General features: G+C 37.8%; 1 protein-coding gene across 1 annotated transcript; it reads right to left on the bottom strand.

The window, feature by feature from the left end:
- Positions 1-1,664: 1,664 nt before the first annotated feature.
- LOC142164384 (UDP-glucosyltransferase 29-like) lies at positions 1,665-2,320 on the bottom strand. The gene is made up of 2 exons (XM_075222360.1): positions 2,106-2,320; positions 1,665-1,920 (listed from the first exon to the last, which is right to left on the bottom strand). The coding sequence occupies exons 1-2, from the start codon at positions 2,318-2,320 to the stop codon at positions 1,665-1,667; spliced, it is 471 nt and encodes a 156-aa protein (XP_075078461.1).
- Between the last annotated feature and the right edge of the window lie 15,756 nt (positions 2,321-18,076).

Raw genomic sequence — 18,076 nt, 5'->3', positions numbered from 1 at the left:
TTGTCAACATGCCTAGCTTTATATTGACATTGTCCCTTGTTAGTTCTACATTTATACTTGTTTAGGTTGTTTAGTCCAATAGGTGTCTTGACTGTCACTCGTCACTACTCCACCGAGGTTAGTCTTGATACTTACTGGGTACCGCTGTAGTGTACTCATGCTACGCTTTCTGCACATTTTTGTGCAGATCCAGGTATTTCAGAGTTGGTTGATCAATAGCTAGTTGTTCGGATTTTGTTGTGGAGACTCAAGGTAAACTTGTTGTCGCGTTCGCAGGCCTCGGAGTCACCTTCTGATATTGTACTTGTACTATTTATTTCTATTCTAAAACAGTTGTATTTAGGGATTTTCTAGCAAACTCAGTAGAGCTTATGACTTGTACTACCGGTTTTGGGATTGTAAGTTTTGTATAGATATTTCTATTTCATATTTAACAGTTGTTGGTTGAATTTTGCTATTAATTCAGTAAGTGTTAGGCTTACCTAGTCTTAGAGACTAGGTGCCGTCACGACATCCTACGGAGGGAAATTAGGGTCGTGACACTTCTATACCTAGTAAACTTAACAGACTTGGGAGAAAAGTTCTCTACTTGGAGTTGGACTAGGATTCTACAACCCTAGTAGACTTGTACACTTTTTTTGCTTAATTCGTGTGCTACATATAGAGTACAAGTTTCACCCAAAAACTAACTTTTCAGAGAAACAAAACTTGCTCACACGAGTATTCCCTGTGAAGTTAACTAGGATCATAGTAGAAGATCGTAGTCTTGGATCCCTACCTTGTGAACGAATTGTGCAAAAGCTTTGAGAGGTTAGTGCTTCTAATCTCAGTTATTAATTTATTGTCTAGCTTACATGTATGTGATACCTATTTATTATGCTTGCTTCCGCGGCACATATTCTAACAGTCGCTTGTTGAGCTGGATAGGAAGGACAACTAATTGCCTTCTAAACTTTGTTCAATTTTTTTTTAAAATGGAGCGATACACAAGCTTAGTATATCTAGGTCAATGTTCTAGGAGGATAAAATGATGGATAAAGATATTACGTATAAGACTAATTAAAGTAAGACGGTTGAAATGGAGGAATAAGAATATTATGTAATAGGAAGATACCCACCAAAATAAAAAACAAGTTCTATAGAATAACCATAAGACCAACAATGTTGTATGGAAGTTAATGTTAAAGTGAATGTGTGTTCATTCAAAATTAGATAGGATAAAAAATAAGTATCACATCTCTCAGAAGATGCAAGTAGCAAGCATCATATAGATGAGAGAATGTCGTTGTATTATGTACACCACTAAATACACTAGTTCTTAGATAGATGTGACAACATAACTTTTGAATGTGTTAAAAGAGAAAGAGGTTGGCTTAAAATCACATGGAAATAAATTTATATCGAATGATTTACAATATCTTGATATCTAAGCAGATCTAGTAAAAGATAAAAACAATAAAAATTGAAAATTCGTATAGGTAATACTAACTAAAACACCGGTGTTTACTAGAAGAATCTTACATTAGAGATATCACTACTAGATTATAATAGAGAACCCCCTAATGTTTATTCTGGACATAAACAAAGCATTTATGGTTAGTTTGAGTTACAACATCACACTATTGCAGTTATAACTAACTATTCTTGCAAAACTGTATTAGCTCTTAAATTGTTGCATCTATCTCTTCCTCACCTACGGCCTTGGACTTGTCACTGATGTCTCTTACTCTCATTCTCAAAATGTCCCCTCTTTCATTACCAATTACACTTTTAACAACTTGTGCTACTTCTTCTCTGTGAACTTTCCCTTCGTCATCTCTAACAATCTCCACCGCCACACCAAGTTCAACCATCAACCTAGCATTTATTGTCTGATCAAGGTGCATGGGCATGGCTATAATCGGAACGCCAAAATCAATACTTTCCATTACAGAATTAAATCCACAATGACTTACAAATCCGCCAATACTCGAATGGCTGAGAATTCTTTGTTGTGGTGCCCATCCATCCACACAACCCTTCCCCTTTCTCCAATTCTTTCAAGAAAACCTTGTGGTAACGCTTCTTCAAGATTATTAACTACTAATTATCCTCCCTTTGGAAACCTTACAACCCATATAAAATTAACATTGCTATACTCCAATCCAAAAGCTATCTCTTCCAACTCTTCCTCACTCAAAAAATACTCATCACTTCCAAAGGAAACAAATACAGTTGAATGCTCATTTTTCTTTCCTAGCCAATCAATAAGTTCCACATCTTCGTCGTCTTCATTTATTTCTCGGTCTTGGACTAGAGAGCCAACTGGAATAACCTTCATGTAACAATTTATAGTCCGTAGGTAATCGATGTATTTAGCCTCTATTGCTTTCGAGCATATTCATCATTTTATCGATTTTTTTATGCTCAATTTCGCACAAATAAATCGTTGGAAATGGGAGTTCTACTTCTTGTTTTATGTACGAATGGAAAAAGTATGATATAAAAGTTGCAGTAGCAGTTAGGAGCTTGACTGCCGGTATGTTATGTGAATGTGCAACATCCTCAGCCCATAGCTGAAATGCATCATAGATTAACAAATCAGGTTTCAAAGATTGACATTTTGAGGGCTTTTTTGAGGGTAGAGTTGAGATGGGGTGGGAGGCCATTAGTTGTATGGTAACTAGGAGGAAGCTCAGGCAATTCTGGTAAATGGAGTTCAACCAGCTGAATTGAAAGAGAGTATTTTTCAGGGATTTTTTTCTTGATTAAATTGAGATTAATAGGTGTAGAACAAAGGAAGACATAAAATCCTCTATTTGCAAGTTTTTGGCCACGTTTAAGTAACCAGAAATGTGTCCATAACCTAACCATGGAAACATTAATACCCTCAAACTACTAATTTCTGAATCCATGAAATCTAGGAGAACACTCTGTGTCTACATTTTTTTTTTCCTTTTTTATGTGAGGGAAGAATGAGTAATTATAAAAGATGAGCTACTTGTGGGGTTTTAAATTGGCTTGGATTTTATAGATAAGGGAGATTGAGGACAAAATCTCAAGAGCGTATGATTGCTTGAAAATATTGCCGAAAACTAAGTTTTCTATATGTTGATGATTAATTGAGTTTTGCTGTTCTGGCATTATCGTAGTGAAATGTAAATGTTGGCAAAAGTATCCTATGACTTTATCTTAACGAAATCCATAGATGATTTAGTAAATGAACCAAAGTCGAATCCAATTACGCTTAGATAACCAACAATTATGATAAACAAGTTGTAGTTGTGCAAAAGACGCTACGAGTTTTCTTAATCTCTTTGATAATTAATAAAGCAAAAAAGGAATTAACCCAAATGCGCGCCAACCTAATCTCTTAAACTAAAAATAGCCGGTGGTATATATTATACGTATAATTCATGCATAATATATGTCTAACTGTGTATAATCTATATATACCGACTAGAAAAATAGCCGGTAGTATATATTATACGTATAATTCATGCATAATATATGTCTAACTGTGTAGAATATGACACCCGAAAAATGACAACAATACTATAATAATATTATTTGTGAGCAGAAATACACGAATTGGCTTGAGTCGTGCTGGGAACTGTCCTAAGGAACTATTTCAGCAATGTGAAATGTTTCCCTAGGATTAAACAAGCTTACCTCTACTTAAGAGGATACAGGAATCAGCAAAATATTACATTACAAACCCAGCTATTTAAAAGAGGGGAACAAAAGAAAATAGACTAATAATTTTGAGAAGGAAAGACAACGAGGGGAAGATAGTGAAGAATGAAAAAGCAAGGAAAGTTGCTGATGATTTTTGCCTAAGTTGAATGCCTATTTATAGGCTTTAAAAGAGGTTTGAAGCATGACATTAAATTTTTCATGCAATTGCCACTTATCATAGGCTTCTAGAATAGCTAAGACGTTTGTCATTTAGGCTTTGAAATATAGCCACAATCCCCCATTATTTCAAAGACTTTTTGAAATAAACTTGCTGGATTTGTATGGTCTAAATGTAATGGGTTTGGTGTCTTTTGGACTATGAACCAAATTTAGATCGATAAAGCTTGACCCACAAAATCACTGGTGAAATATAATATTTCTATGAATCAATAATTCTTATTGTAAGTCAGAGATTTTATCAATCACATTTCGACCCTCACGATTTTGCTGTTCAACGCAGTTTTGCGCCACTAGACCATGCGTGTGCCTGGTTATTCATGTGAGCTCTAAAGACTAGGCCAAAATCTCATAGGAGCGGCCTCACTCCACTCTCATATAGGTGAATTCATCAAGTGTATACTGCTTTTAAATACACCATCCATAAGAAATATGAATTCATTAAGAGTTATAGCTCAACCCCTCAATTACTAGCAGTCAAGCACTCTCTTTTAGTGCTTCAATGTCAATATTGACTTGTTATTACCCATATGAACCTACTTCATGGGATCTCCAATCACATAGGTTGGGTTACCATCTCTATTGACAACATGTCGGCCTTAACCCCATATCTTTTGAGATTTGAAGAATTAATTTTCTTCCCACAGGTTTAGTTAGAGGATCGGCCAAATTTACTTCTGACTTCACATAATCAATGAAAATTATTCCATCTCTCAGCAGCTACTTTATGACATCATGTCTCAATTTCATGTGTCTACTTTTACAATTATAATATTTATTCTTTGTTATAGCTATTACCGCTTGGCAATCACAATGTATAAACACAGGAGGCAATACGTCATTTATTAAAGGGATATTAGCCAAGAAGTTTCTTAGACACTCAGCATCAGAACCAGCTAACTCCAGAGCTATAAACTCTGATTCCATAGTCGATTTAGCTATGATCATCTGTTTAGTTGATTTTCATGATATTGCACCACCACCAAGGGTGAATACATAGCCACCAATGGATTTGGTATCATTTGAATCAGAGATCCAGTTTGCATCACTGTACCCTTATAAAATAGAAGAAAATCTACTATATAGGATACCATAATTCATGGTTCCTCTCAAATATTTCATTAGTCTAACTAATGCAGACCAATGCTCTCTATTGGGATTATGAGTATATCTACCCAGTCTACACACAACATAGGCTATATACGGCCTTGTAAAATTCATTAAATACATCATACTCCCAATAATCTGAGCATATTTAGACTGAGCAACTGGGTCACCATTATTCTTTTTCAGCTGAGAATTAGCGTCAAAAGGAGTGCTTACAGGTGTGATATTAAAATATTCAAACTTCTTTAGAAGTCTCTCAACATAATATTCTTGTGATAATATATTGCTATCTTCACTCCTTATAACTTTAATTCCTAATATTGTATTTACTTCACCCAAATCTTTCATATCAAAATTCGCAGACAGAAATAATTTAGTACTTTGCACAATATTTAAACTTGTACTAAATATAAGCATGTCATCAACATATAAACATATTATCACATAATCATTGTCTATCATTTTAGTATAAACACATTTATCAACCTCAACTGGAAAAAAAATGTCTCTCAGTAAGACTTGTTCGAATTTCTCATACCACTGCTTAGGAGCTTGTTTAAGGTCATAAAGAGATTTAATTAATTTATAAACTTTATTTTCTTATCCAGGAATGACACAACCTTCAGGTTGAACCATATAAATTTCTTCTTCTAAATCACCATTTAAAAAAGCTGTATTGACATCTATTTGATGGATAAAAAGCTTATGGATTGAAGCTAAGACAATTAGAACTCGAATAGAAGAAATTCTAGTCACTGGTGCAAATGTGTCAAAATAATCTATATTTTATTTTTTAGAAAATCCTTCTACTACTAATCGAGCTTTATATTTATCTAAAGATCCATCAGGATTAAATTTTATTTTGAAAATCCATTTACAACTAATAGGTTTTGCACCATGAGGTAAGTCAATTAAAATCCATGTATTATTTTTCAAAATAGAATCGATTTCAACTTTTGTTGCCTATTTCCAATAATTAGCTTCTGAAGAAGATATAGCTTCAAAATAATTTGATGGTTCATTATCAACAAAAAAAAGTCTGAAAATCATTTACATAAGAAAAATATTCTTTCCTAGACCTTTTGCTCATTCTCAGCTCCTCGTTAGATGTAATCTCATTATTTGTTTCAACAGGTGTATGGGAAATTTTATCAGATAGTGGATAAATATATTCAAAGAATGATGTTTGGCATATTTCGATATGTGTTGATGTTACTTTGCCCATGTTTTAACCACTTTTTGATGTTATTCAATCTTTAAAACACCCAACATGGTGTAATTATTGGTTTGATGACTAATTAAGTTATGTGTGATGATTTAAGGTGTTCGGAGTGCAAAATATGAAGAAAATGTGGTTTAGCCAGAGGAAGAAGGGTTGGATGCGTCGCATCCAACCTAGGAAAACATCATCCTGCATGCAACCTTAGCAGTGAAGTTGGGCCATAGCGTCCGCCATCGCGTGCGAAACTGGGAAGTAGAAGTGAAGCTGGATGCGTCGCGTCCACCATCGCATGCAAGCTGAGAAATAGAGGACAAGGTGGATGCGTCGCATCCACCTTCGCAGAAGAAAAATTGAAATGGAGGACAAGGTGGATGCGTCGCATCCACCTTAGCATCAATCCCTGAAGCCGATTTGGACTAGGAATAGGAGAGCTTTGGCCCACGACTTTTGTACACAATATATAAGCCAAAAACGCCTCCTTTAGGTTATCGAACATATTGGGAAGAGGGAAAAAGCCACGAAAAAGCTGTGGAGGCCGGAATTCATCAAGTTTCATCTTTCTCCTACCAAACTTAGTAATTTTTATGTTTCTTTATATGATTTGTTGTTTGGCTACCATATCTATGTGGAGCTAAACTTCACGTTCTAGGGTTGTGGTTCTTTCATGACTATTGTTATTCGGATATTGATTTTGACTTCTTGATTTATCATATTAGTTTATTTATTCAATCTTGCACTTAATTATTTAATTGCTTGATCACCAATTGAATATTATCTACGAATCTAGAATTGAAACTCGAAAGTGGGAATTCTATATTGCATATAGGATTGAGTAGGGCAAGTTCTTGAACTCGGGCATCGGGGAACGGATTCGTGGTTAGGATAGACATATACCTAATTGCCTTGCTTGGTTGATTTACAGGAATTATAAATGCGTTCTTGTTGATTCTAACTCCATAGACATATAGGCGTTAGGTTAGCTTGAATAGGCGAGTAAGAACTTGACAGATTCTTATGAGCAATATTAACCCTGTCAACCAATAAGCTAGATAAATTAGTCGGTCAATTCAATTGAAGAATACAATAGGATTGTTAGATAGCCCATAACCCTAGATCGTTTTCATTACATTGATATCATAAAAATCTGCTCTTTCTCTGTTCAAAGTTTATTATTTATATTTTTCTTATTTAATTAGTTGGAATAAAATATTTTTAGATTTAATTCTTGTTTAGATAATTAGGATAGTCTAATTTAGTTAATAGCTAATCATAAGTCCTCGTGGGTTCGACATCCGACTTTTAGTCACTTTATTACTTGACGACCGCGTATACTTGCGTGAGTGTGTTTGGTCGCAACAAGTTTTTGGCGCCGTTGCCGGAGACTTAGAAATTAGCTACGTGACTAAGTTAAGCTTTTATTAGATATTTGTTTTCAAGTTTTAATTTTCAGTTTGCCTGGTTTGTGTCAACGCAGGGTTTTCTCTCGAATGCAGAGGAGTAGAAGTGCAAACAACCTCATTCCTCTTGATCCAGAAATCGAACGAACACTACATAGAGTGAGAAGGGAACACGAAGCTAGAACGAGAATAGAAAGAGATTTGGACATCGCAGTCCAACCACAGCCAATAGATATGGCAGGCAATGAAGAGCGTCCGGTAATTGAAGCCGCAAGGCCCAATCTTGCGAATATGACTCAGGCTATTGTGAAGCCTGATATCACTGGGCATTTTGAACTCAAACAGTACATGGTACAGCTGATTCAGTCCACAGGACAATATGTGGGTCTATCTCATGAGGACCCGCAGAGGCATATTCAGAACTTCTTGGAAATCACGGACACTTACAATTATCCGAACGTCTCCAAGGACTATGTCAGGCTGACACTATTCCCTTTTTCACTGTTGGGGGAAGCTAAAGAATGGTTGCAAAAGGAGCCCGCGAACTCTATCCACACTTGGGATGATCTAGCAAGGAAATTCCTAATCAAGTTTTTCCCAACTAAGAAGACAAAGTCGTTGAGGAGCCAAATTATTGGGTTCCAATAACGGGATGGCGAGACACTTCGTCAAGCTTGGGAAAGATACAAGAAACTACTCAGAGACTGCCCGCATCATTGTCAAACTGATGAGGTATTGGGTCACACTTTTGTTGATGGGTTAGATGAAGCATCAAAGATGAATCTTGACTCAGCTTGTGGGGGTAGTTGCATGGCAAGACCGTATAGTGAAATACAACTCTTGCTAAATAATTTCACTGCTAATGACCATAATTGGCAAGGAGAGGGGGATTCACGAAGGGGAATTAAACAGAAAGCCGCCGGTTTGATTGAGCTTGATGACTTTTCCGCCATGAGAGCCGATATAGCAAAATTGGCAAATCAGATGAATAGAATGACAACACAACAAATGCAACATGTACAGCAGATGTCCATTTGTTGCGAACTATGCGGAGATAGTCATATGATTGACATGTGCCCCACGAATCCTGAATCTATATATTATGTGGGGCAACAAAACAGAGGTCCTATGAATCAACATGCGCAATATGGGAACACTTACAACCCAAACTGGAGGAATCATCCTAACTTCTCATGGGGCGGAAGTCAACAGAATCAGTATAGGCCTCAAGGGAATTTTACTCAACCTCAGAAGCCACCCCAACAAATGGAAGAAAGTACGAATTACTTGCTGAAAAAGTTGTTACTAGACAATCAACAGCTCAGGACCGATTTCAGAAATCTTGAGAGGCAAATGGGGCAGTTAGCAGCAAACCAAAATACTAGACCTACAGGCTCACTTCCCAGTGATACAGAGAAGAACCCTCAAATTAATGCAGTTACACTTAGAAACGGGAGGGAACTAGAGGAAGTGCCAAGGAAGATAAAAGAAAAACCTATACCTGGGGGGAGTTGACACCTAAGGCAACACAAGAGTCAAAGGAAGATGATGCAAGTTCAGAGCGAATGGAGGTTACAAGGCCACCACCACCTTTCCCCCAAAGATTGCAGAAAAGGAATGACGATTGCATGTTCAACAAATTTCTCGCCATGTTGAGTCAGGTTCAATTAAATATTCCATTAGTGGATGTACTTCGTGAAATTCCAAAGTACGCTAAGTACATAAAAGACATAGTGGCTCATAAGAGAAAATTGACTGAGTTCGAGACGGTTGCACTTACTGAGGAGTGCACATCAAGGGTCCAAAACAAGCTTCCCCAAAAGCTTAAGGACCCTGGCAGCTTCACCATTCCAGTACAAATCGGTAATGTTAACGTGGGACGTGCTCTGTGTGATTTGGGTGCAAGCATAAATCTGATGCCGTTATCCTTGTTTAAGCAATTAGGTCTGGGAGCTCCGAGACCAACCACCGTGATGTTGCAATTAGCTGATAGGTCCATAGCCTACCCCGAAGGAGTGATTGAAGATGTGCTGCTGCAAATTGGAAAATTCATCTTCCCAGCTGACTTCATTATTCTAGACTTCGAGGCTGATGAACAAGTTCCAATCATATTGGGACGACCTCTCTTGGCTACTGGCGATGCAATAATTAAAGTGAGAGAAGGGAAAATGATTATGAGAGTGGACAACGAGGAGGCAGTCTTCAATGTCTACAAAGCAATCCAACTCCCCCGCCACTATGAGGAGCTCTCTATGATATCTGTAGTGGAGGTGGATGAGAAACTTCTTAACACGAGTGTATATCTAGGCGACTGTTTAGAAAAAGCAATCATGATGTTTGATAGCTTGGAGATGGATGATGAGGTTGAGGAGATGAAGGGAATCCTAGATACATCATGTGGTTACATGCAAGGAATAATCCCGTTTGAGCCCCTGAATAGGCCAAGTGGCCCTCCACCAAAGCCGTCAATTGAAAAAGCTCCAAATTTGGAACTTAAACCCCTACCCCCTCACCTTCAATATGCTTATTTGGGAAGTTCTGACACTTTACCTGTTATTATTTCTGCTCACTTGTCTAAATTACAGGAAGAAAAGCTATTAAGGGTGCTACGTGAGCACAAGCGAGCAATTGGGTGGACAATGTCTGACATTAAAGGCATTAGTCCAGCTTTCTGCATGCACAAAATCCTCATGGAGGACGGACACAAGCCAGGTGTAGAACACCAACGCCGACTAAATCCAATCATGAAAGAAGTGGTAAGGAAAGAAGTGATTAAGTGGCTTGATGCAGGTATTGTATTTCCAATCTCTGATAGTAAATGGGTAAGCCCCGTTCAATGTGTGCCAAAGAAAGGGGGGATAACCGTAGTAGTTAATAAAAATAATGACTTAATTCCTACAAGAACTGTAACTGGATGGAGAATTTGCATAGATTACAGAAAACTGAACAATGCCACCCGGAAAGACCATTTTTCCCTTCCTTTTATTGACCAAATGCTTGATAGATTAGCTGGCCAGGAATACTACTGTTTCCTGGACGGTTATTCGGGGTATAATCAGATTGCTATAGCCCCAGAAGACCAAGAGAAAACTACATTTGCATGTCCTTATGGCACGTATGCGTTCAAGAGAATGCCCTTCGGTCTTTGTAATGCACCTGCGACTTTTCAAAGGTGTATGATGGCTATTTTCACTGACATGGTTGAAAGATATGTAGAAGTATTCATGGACGATTTTTCTGTGTTTGGATGTTCTTTTGATAGTTGTTTAATGAACCTTGATAAAGTGCTAGCTAGGTGTGAAGAGACGAACTTGGTGCTAAACTGGGAAAAGTGCCATTTCATGGTACGTGAAGGTATAGTTTTGGGGCACAAGGTTTCAAAAGATGGTCTACAGGTGGATAAGGCAAAGGTGGAGACGATCGAAAAATTGCCCCCGCCGACATCCATCAAAGGCATTCGCAGTTTCTTGGGTCATGCAGGTTTTTATCGTCGTTTCATTAAAGATTTTTCGAAAATTTCTTCCCCTTTGTGCAGGCTTCTAGAGAAAGACGTTACCTTCAAGTTTGATAATGCATGTCTGAAAGCATTTGAGGAGCTGAAGGGAAGATTGGTGACTGCACCAATTATCATTGGCCCCGATTGGGCACAACCATTTGAGTTGATGTGCGATGCAAGTGACATAGCAATTGGAGCGGTGTTGGGGCAAAGGAGGGATAAAATCTTTCACTCCATTTATTATGCAAGCAAAACCATGAATCCAGCTCAGATAAATTATACAGTGACTGAAAAGGAGTTGCTTGCAGTGGTGTGGGCGTTTGACAAGTTCAGATCCTATCTAGTGGGAACCAAAGTCATCGTCTACACGGATCATTCAGCTATCAGATACCTATTTGAAAAGAAAGACGCCAAGCCGAGGCTGATTCGTTGGGTCCTCCTCTTGCAAGAATTTGACTTAGAGATCCGAGATCGAAAAGGGACAGAAAATCAAGTGGCCGATCATTTGTCCAGATTAGAGAGCCGGAACCATGTAGCTGAAGGAGGGTCAATTAAAGAAACATTTCCGGATGAGCAAATATTAGCAATCACCTCAGGTGAAGCCCCATGGTATGCAGATTATGTGAATTTTATCGCAAGTGGGGTAACGCCACTAGAATGGACAGCTGACAATAGAAGAAGATTCTTACATGATGTAAGGTTCTACGTGTGGGATGAGCCATTCCTATATAGGCAGTGTGCAAATCAGTTGGTGAGAAGGTGTGTTCCTGAGGAAGAGATGAAGGCTATACTACATGACTGCCATGCGTCACCATATGGAGGTCATCACGGCGGGGATAGAACCGCCCAAAAAGTGCTACAATCAGGTTTTTATTGGCCAAAATTGTTTAAGGATGCACATGCCTTCGTTAAAAATTGTGATAGATGCCAAAGAACTGGAACTATCACGAGGAAGCACGAGATGCCCTTGCAAAATATACTGGTGGTAGAACTTTTTGATGTTTGGGGGATTGATTTTATGGGACCATTCCCATATTCTAACGGACACAGATACATCTTGGTGGCGGTCGACTATGTTTCTAAGTGGGTAGAGGCCATAGCTCTTCCTACTAACGACGCAAAGGTTGTGGTAGGCTTTGTAAAGAAGCACATCTTCACACGTTTTGGGACCCCAAGAGTGTTGATAAGCGACGGGGAAACTCACTTTTGTAACAAACTGCTGAATAATATTCTTGCAAAATACGGAGTCAAGCACAAAGTTTCCACTGCCTATCATCCCCAAACGAGTGGTCAAGTAGAAGTTTCCAACAGAGAGGTCAAGCAGATTTTGGAAAAGACAGTAAGTATGAATAGAAAGGACTGGGCCGGGAAGCTGGATGACGCATTATGGGCATATCGCACTGCGTACAAGACCCCAATAGGCACTTCTCCGTACAGGTTGGTTTATGGGAAGGCCTGCCATCTGCCCGTCGAGCTTGAACACAAAGCATATTGGGCGATTAAAAAGCTAAATATGGAGATGGACTTGGCCGGTGAGAAGAGATTGCTACAACTCAACGAGCTTGATGAGTTTCGATTGCATGCGTATGAAAATGCCAAATTGTATAAAGAGAAGACCAAAAGATGGCATGATAAGCATATCAAACATCGTGAGTTTGAACCAGGTCAAGAAATTCTACTGTTTAATTCAAGGCTAAAGCTTTTTCCAGGAAAGCTTAAATCTCGATGGTCGGGTCCGTTTGAAGTGGTTAGTGTGAAACCTCATGGTGCGATAGAATTGTGTGATAAGGGGTCCAATATGACATTCTTGGTAAATGGCCAAAGAGTAAAACACTATTGGGGTGGTGACATTGCACGTCACAAGACCACAATGGATTTAGTGGAGGCATGAAGAACATGTTGCGTCGTGCCGCGACGTCAAATCAGGCGCTTCTTGGGAGGCCACCCAAGTTAGTTAGTTTTTTTTTTTTTTGTTGTTGTTGTTGTTGTTTTTTTCTTTCTTTTTCGTAGGACATAGATTTTATTCAAGAAAATAAGGGGATGCGTCGCGTCCCCCTCAGCAAAAAAAAAAAAAAAAAAAAAAAATTTGACGGGCCAATTGCTCAAGGCAGTGAAGTCTGCCTATCGCGCCCGTATCGCGTCCGAAAATTTTTGAAGGAAGACAAGGGGATGCGTCGCGTCAAAGCAAAAAAAAAAAAAAAAAAATTTTTGACGGGCCAATTGCTCAAGGCAGTGAAGTCTGCCTATCGCGCCCGTATCGCGTCCGAAAATTTTTGAAGGAAGACAAGGGGATGCGTCGCGTCAAAGCTCGCACGCACAGGTAAGTAATATATATTTTAACACATCTTAAGATAACCTATTCGAAAAAAAACGTTTCTTGCGACGCATCCACTCGTTTTTTTTTTGGCGAAGCCTACGAACGCAGAACAGAATTCTCTCATCAAAATTATAACGCGATAAGCTCAAACGCGACAGGTACGCATCATCCTTTTCGTTCTTCCGTTGGCTTCTCTCCTAATTCATCTCTCCTCCCTCCTTCAATGGTAGCAACAAGTAGGTTTTGCAATTTCAAGGTTTTTAGGGCTGTCGTTCTTGGTAGTTGTAATGGTTGCGAGATGATAAACTATAATTCCCTTCATCTCGTCCAATTTTGGGAGGGTAGTTGCATTGCTCAACTGATAGAATGAACTAGGCACACTTGTTGCATACCACATGTTCGACGAATTGTCCCTGAGGAAAATTTAGGCGTCGGTGAAGTCTGAGTAACCGAGCAACATTGGTGTATGCTTGAGAATAAGTTTGGGGTCGAGTGAGGGGCTATGTGCAATTGAATTTTTGAAGAGAAGTTATCACATACTTGCTGAAAGTCATGAGCTACAATTCCATGAAGAGTGAATGGCATGACTTTACGAATAAATTGAAGTCTGCAAGCTGTTGCAATTGCTTTCAAGCTGAACTTCGCTGTTTCATCTGCTAATTGTTGAATTCTTTGCATTGCAGGTACTTAGATTCGTAAAATGACAGCAGCGAGTAAACCATCCAAGCAACAAGACAAAGATGGTAACAAGCAACCGCCCAAAAAGCCTACCGGAAGGACAGCAGGCAGTCCAAATCCACAGAAAAAAAGGAAGCGGACGGAGAAGGAAATGGAACTGCTGCCTAGGCAGTTTAGTGATGATTCAGAGCAAGAGGAGGAGGAAACATTGGTCAGGAGGACAGTGAAGAAGGGTATTACACCACGCAAAGGAATAGAGATACGAGAGCCTGTGACATACCAAAGAAAAGCTTCGAGAATGAGTGCTCCAACTGATAAAGGGAAGGAGAAGATTACTACAGAATCTGAATCCGATTCCAATTCGGACAATGACCACCTACAGATCAACATGAGTGATGAAGACGAGGGTGAACCCATAGACCGAGTTGATTGGGAGAAATACTTTGTTAATGAGAAAGCATTCCGAGCCTATAAGAAGATATTGGTTTCAAAGAAGTACATTCCGGAAAAGTCGATAAACATCGGACCACTTAAGACAAAGTACTCAGAGTTTCTCCAGTCAATTCGAGAGGTGCAGTGTGCTTTGAATGATAAGAGCTCAATTTTGTTTCGTCTACTATAGGATGGTTTGTTCGAGGACGAACAAAGGTTTAAGTGTGGGGTAGTGATGTTTGGCATATTTCGATATGTGTTGATGTTACTTTGCCCATGTTTTAACCACTTTTTGATGTTATTCAATCTTTAAAACACCCAACATGGTGTAATTATTGGTTTGATGACTAATTAAGTTATGTGTGACGATTTAAGGTGTTCGGAGTGCAAAATATGAAGAAAAGGTGGTTTAGCCAGAGGAAGAAGGGTTGGATGCGTCGCATCCAACCTAGGAAAACATCATCCTGCATGCAACCTTAGCAGTGAAGTTGGGCCATAGCGTCCGCCATCGCGTGCGAAACTAGGAAGTAGAAGTGAAGCTGGATGCGTCGCGTCCACCATCGCATGCAAGCTGAGAAATAGAGGACAAGGTGGATGCGTCGCATCCACCTTCGCAGAAGAAAAATTGAAATGGAGGACAAGGTGGATGCGTCGCATCCACCTTAGCATCAATCCCTGAAGCCGATTTGGACTAGGAATAGGAGAGCTTTGGCCCACGACTTTTGTACACAATATATAAGCCAAAAACGCCTCCTTTAGGTTATCGAACATATTGGGAAGAGGGAAAAAGCCACGAAAAAGCTGTGGAGGCCGGAATTCATCAAGTTTCATCTTTCTCCTACCAAACTTAGTAATTTTTATGTTTCTTTATATGATTTGTTGTTTGGCTACCATGTCTATGTGGAGCTAAACTTCACGTTCTAGGGTTGTGGTTCTTTCATGACTATTGTTATTCGGATATTGATTTTGACTTCTTGATTTATCATATTAGTTTATTTATTCAATCTTGCACTTAATTATTTAATTGCTTGATCACCAATTGAATATTATCTACGAATCTAGAATTGAACTCGAAAGTGGGAATTCTATATTGCATATAGGATTGAGTAGGGCAAGTTCTTGAACTCGGGCATCGGGGAACGGATTCGTGGTTAGGATAGACATATACCTAATTGCCTTGCTTGGTTGATTTACAGGAATTATAAATGCGTTCTTGTTGATTCTAACTCCATAGACATATAGGCGTTAGGTTAGCTTGAATAGGCGAGTAAGAACTTGACAGATTCTTATGAGCAATATTAACCCTGTCAACCAATAAGCTAGATAAATTAGTCGGTCAATTCAATTGAAGAATACAATAGGATTGTTAGATAGCCCATAACCCTAGATCGTTTTCATTACATTGATATCATAAAAATCTGCTCTTTCTCTGTTCAAAGTTTATTATTTATATTTTTCTTATTTAATTAGTTGGAATAAAATATTTTTAGATTTAATTCTTGTTTAGATAATTAGGATAGTCTAATTTAGTTAATAGCTAATCATAAGTCCTCGTGGGTTCGACATCCGACTTTTAGTCACTTTATTACTTGACGACCGCGTATACTTGCGTGAGTGTGTTTGGTCGCAACAAAAAACTCTCAAAACAATAGCCTCACACCGAGCTCTCTAGGTCCAAAATATGAAAAATGAAATGAAACCCTTGTTTTGGAACTTTAAATTCTGCCCAGGTGTTTCTCTTCATGGGTTCAGGTAACAGAACTTTAGCAAGGCACCCCAACACTTTTAAATATTTCAAGTTAGGTTTATAACCCTTCCACAATTCATAAGGAGTTTTTCGAGTTCTTCTATATGGTATTCTATTTTTGTAAGTGACATGCAGATAAAATAGTTTCACTCCACAAATTATCAGGAGCATTAGAACCAACTAACATAGAATTCATCATCTCTTTCAATGTTCTATTTTTTCTTTCAGCTACTCCATTTGACTCAGGTGAATAAGGCGGAGTTACTTCATGAATTATTCCTTTTTTTTCCTCAAAAATCATTCAAGGACAAATATTCTCCACTTCTGTCAGATCTATTTCTCTTGATTTTTCTACCAAATTATTTTTCAACCTCAATTTTATAAGAAATAAAAGCATTAAAAGCATCATCTTTATTTCTAAGCAAATACAACTTAGTATATCTAGAAAAATCATCAATAAAAGTCGCATAATATCTTTTACCACCTCTAGTCATAGTCTGCTTTAAATCACTTAAATCGATGTGAATCAAGGATAACAATTCAGTTTCTCTATTTAACATATTTCACACTTGTTAATATTATTTGAGTCTAAACCAGATATTAATCCTAGTGACTTCGTTTTCTTTATATACACGACATTAACATGTCCTAGTCTAGCATGCCATAAAGAAACAGTCTCAACCATATAAGCAGAAGAAGATGCATTTTCATTGCTAGTATCAGAAATATTAAGCATAAATAAACCATGGTTACAACATCTATTGCCTACAAAAAAATTATTTTTGGTCAATACGACCTCATCATTCTCGAAAGAAACCTTCGCTCCAACTTTTTCTAATAATCCCACATAAACCAAATTGGTTTGTATGTTAGGAACACACAATACATCACTCAATGCTAGAGTTTTACCAAATGTGAGCTTGAGAAGAATTTTTCCTTTCCCAAGAACGCGAGTTGTCCTTGAGTCACCAAGATAAATTGTTTCTTCTCTTTCCTCAATTTGGGTGTAAGACAAAAATTCATTTTTGTTTGCACAAATGTGCCTAGTAGCACCATAGTCTATCAGTCAATCTCTCATATTGGCCACATTATTTATTTGGAACATGACCGCAACAATTATATTATCCGTTTTAGTCAAATTTAATTTTGACTTAGCGAGATTATCATTTATTCCAACTCTTCTCTTGCATTGAGGTGTATTTTTCTCGAAGGTTTTAATATTAGCATTAGATATGTAACCATATCTATTCACATACCTGTGTTTTGACATTAGTGTCTACCAAAATTGTGGATGCAATAACATATTTACAACACTATGAATATCTGGCATCCATCTGGCAGGAAAGGTGGAACAGTAGCAGCGGATTTTGCTTAATTTATAGTTACTTGAATGCTCTTATTATCATTGATTGTTTGGACGAACTTAGACTATTCTAGTAACAATATTTTCAACGACCGTGTATATTGATATGTATATATGCTGAAGAAAGAGAATGAAAATAAAACATTTCATAACTTTCCGCTCTTTTAAAGGGGCCTTTTGGCCATAAATTTTTCTTTTTTACTTTTTTGAAATCTTTTTTCTTTTTTTGGGAATCAACGTTTGGTCATGAAAATTTTATATTTCACTTATTGAATATTAAAATTTTTAACAAAATTTAAAAACTCCAAAAAAATATTTTTCAGAAGCACAAAAATTCAAAAAAAAATTCAAATTGTATTCACCTCCAAACACAATTGACTCAAAATAATTCACTTTTTATTTTTAAAATTTCACAATTTTTAT

This window comes from Nicotiana tabacum, chromosome 9 (genome assembly GCF_000715075.1).
Source record: "Nicotiana tabacum cultivar K326 chromosome 9, ASM71507v2, whole genome shotgun sequence".
NCBI classification, from domain to species: domain Eukaryota; kingdom Viridiplantae; phylum Streptophyta; class Magnoliopsida; order Solanales; family Solanaceae; genus Nicotiana; species Nicotiana tabacum.
The sequence above is the reverse complement of the archived record's forward strand: the minus strand, read 5'-3'. Positions and strand labels throughout refer to the sequence as shown.

What these genes read in the sequence shown, in the direction of transcription:
- LOC142164384 (XM_075222360.1), bottom strand. Translation starts at nt 2,320, where the DNA reads ATGAAGGTTATTCCAGTTGGCTCTCTAGTCCAAGACCGAGAAATAAAT. An exon ending in AATTTTATATGGGTTGTAAG is followed by an intron (nt 1,921 to 2,105) that starts GTTTCCAAAGGG and finishes TGTAATGGAAAG; the next exon opens with TATTGATTTTGGCGTTCCGA.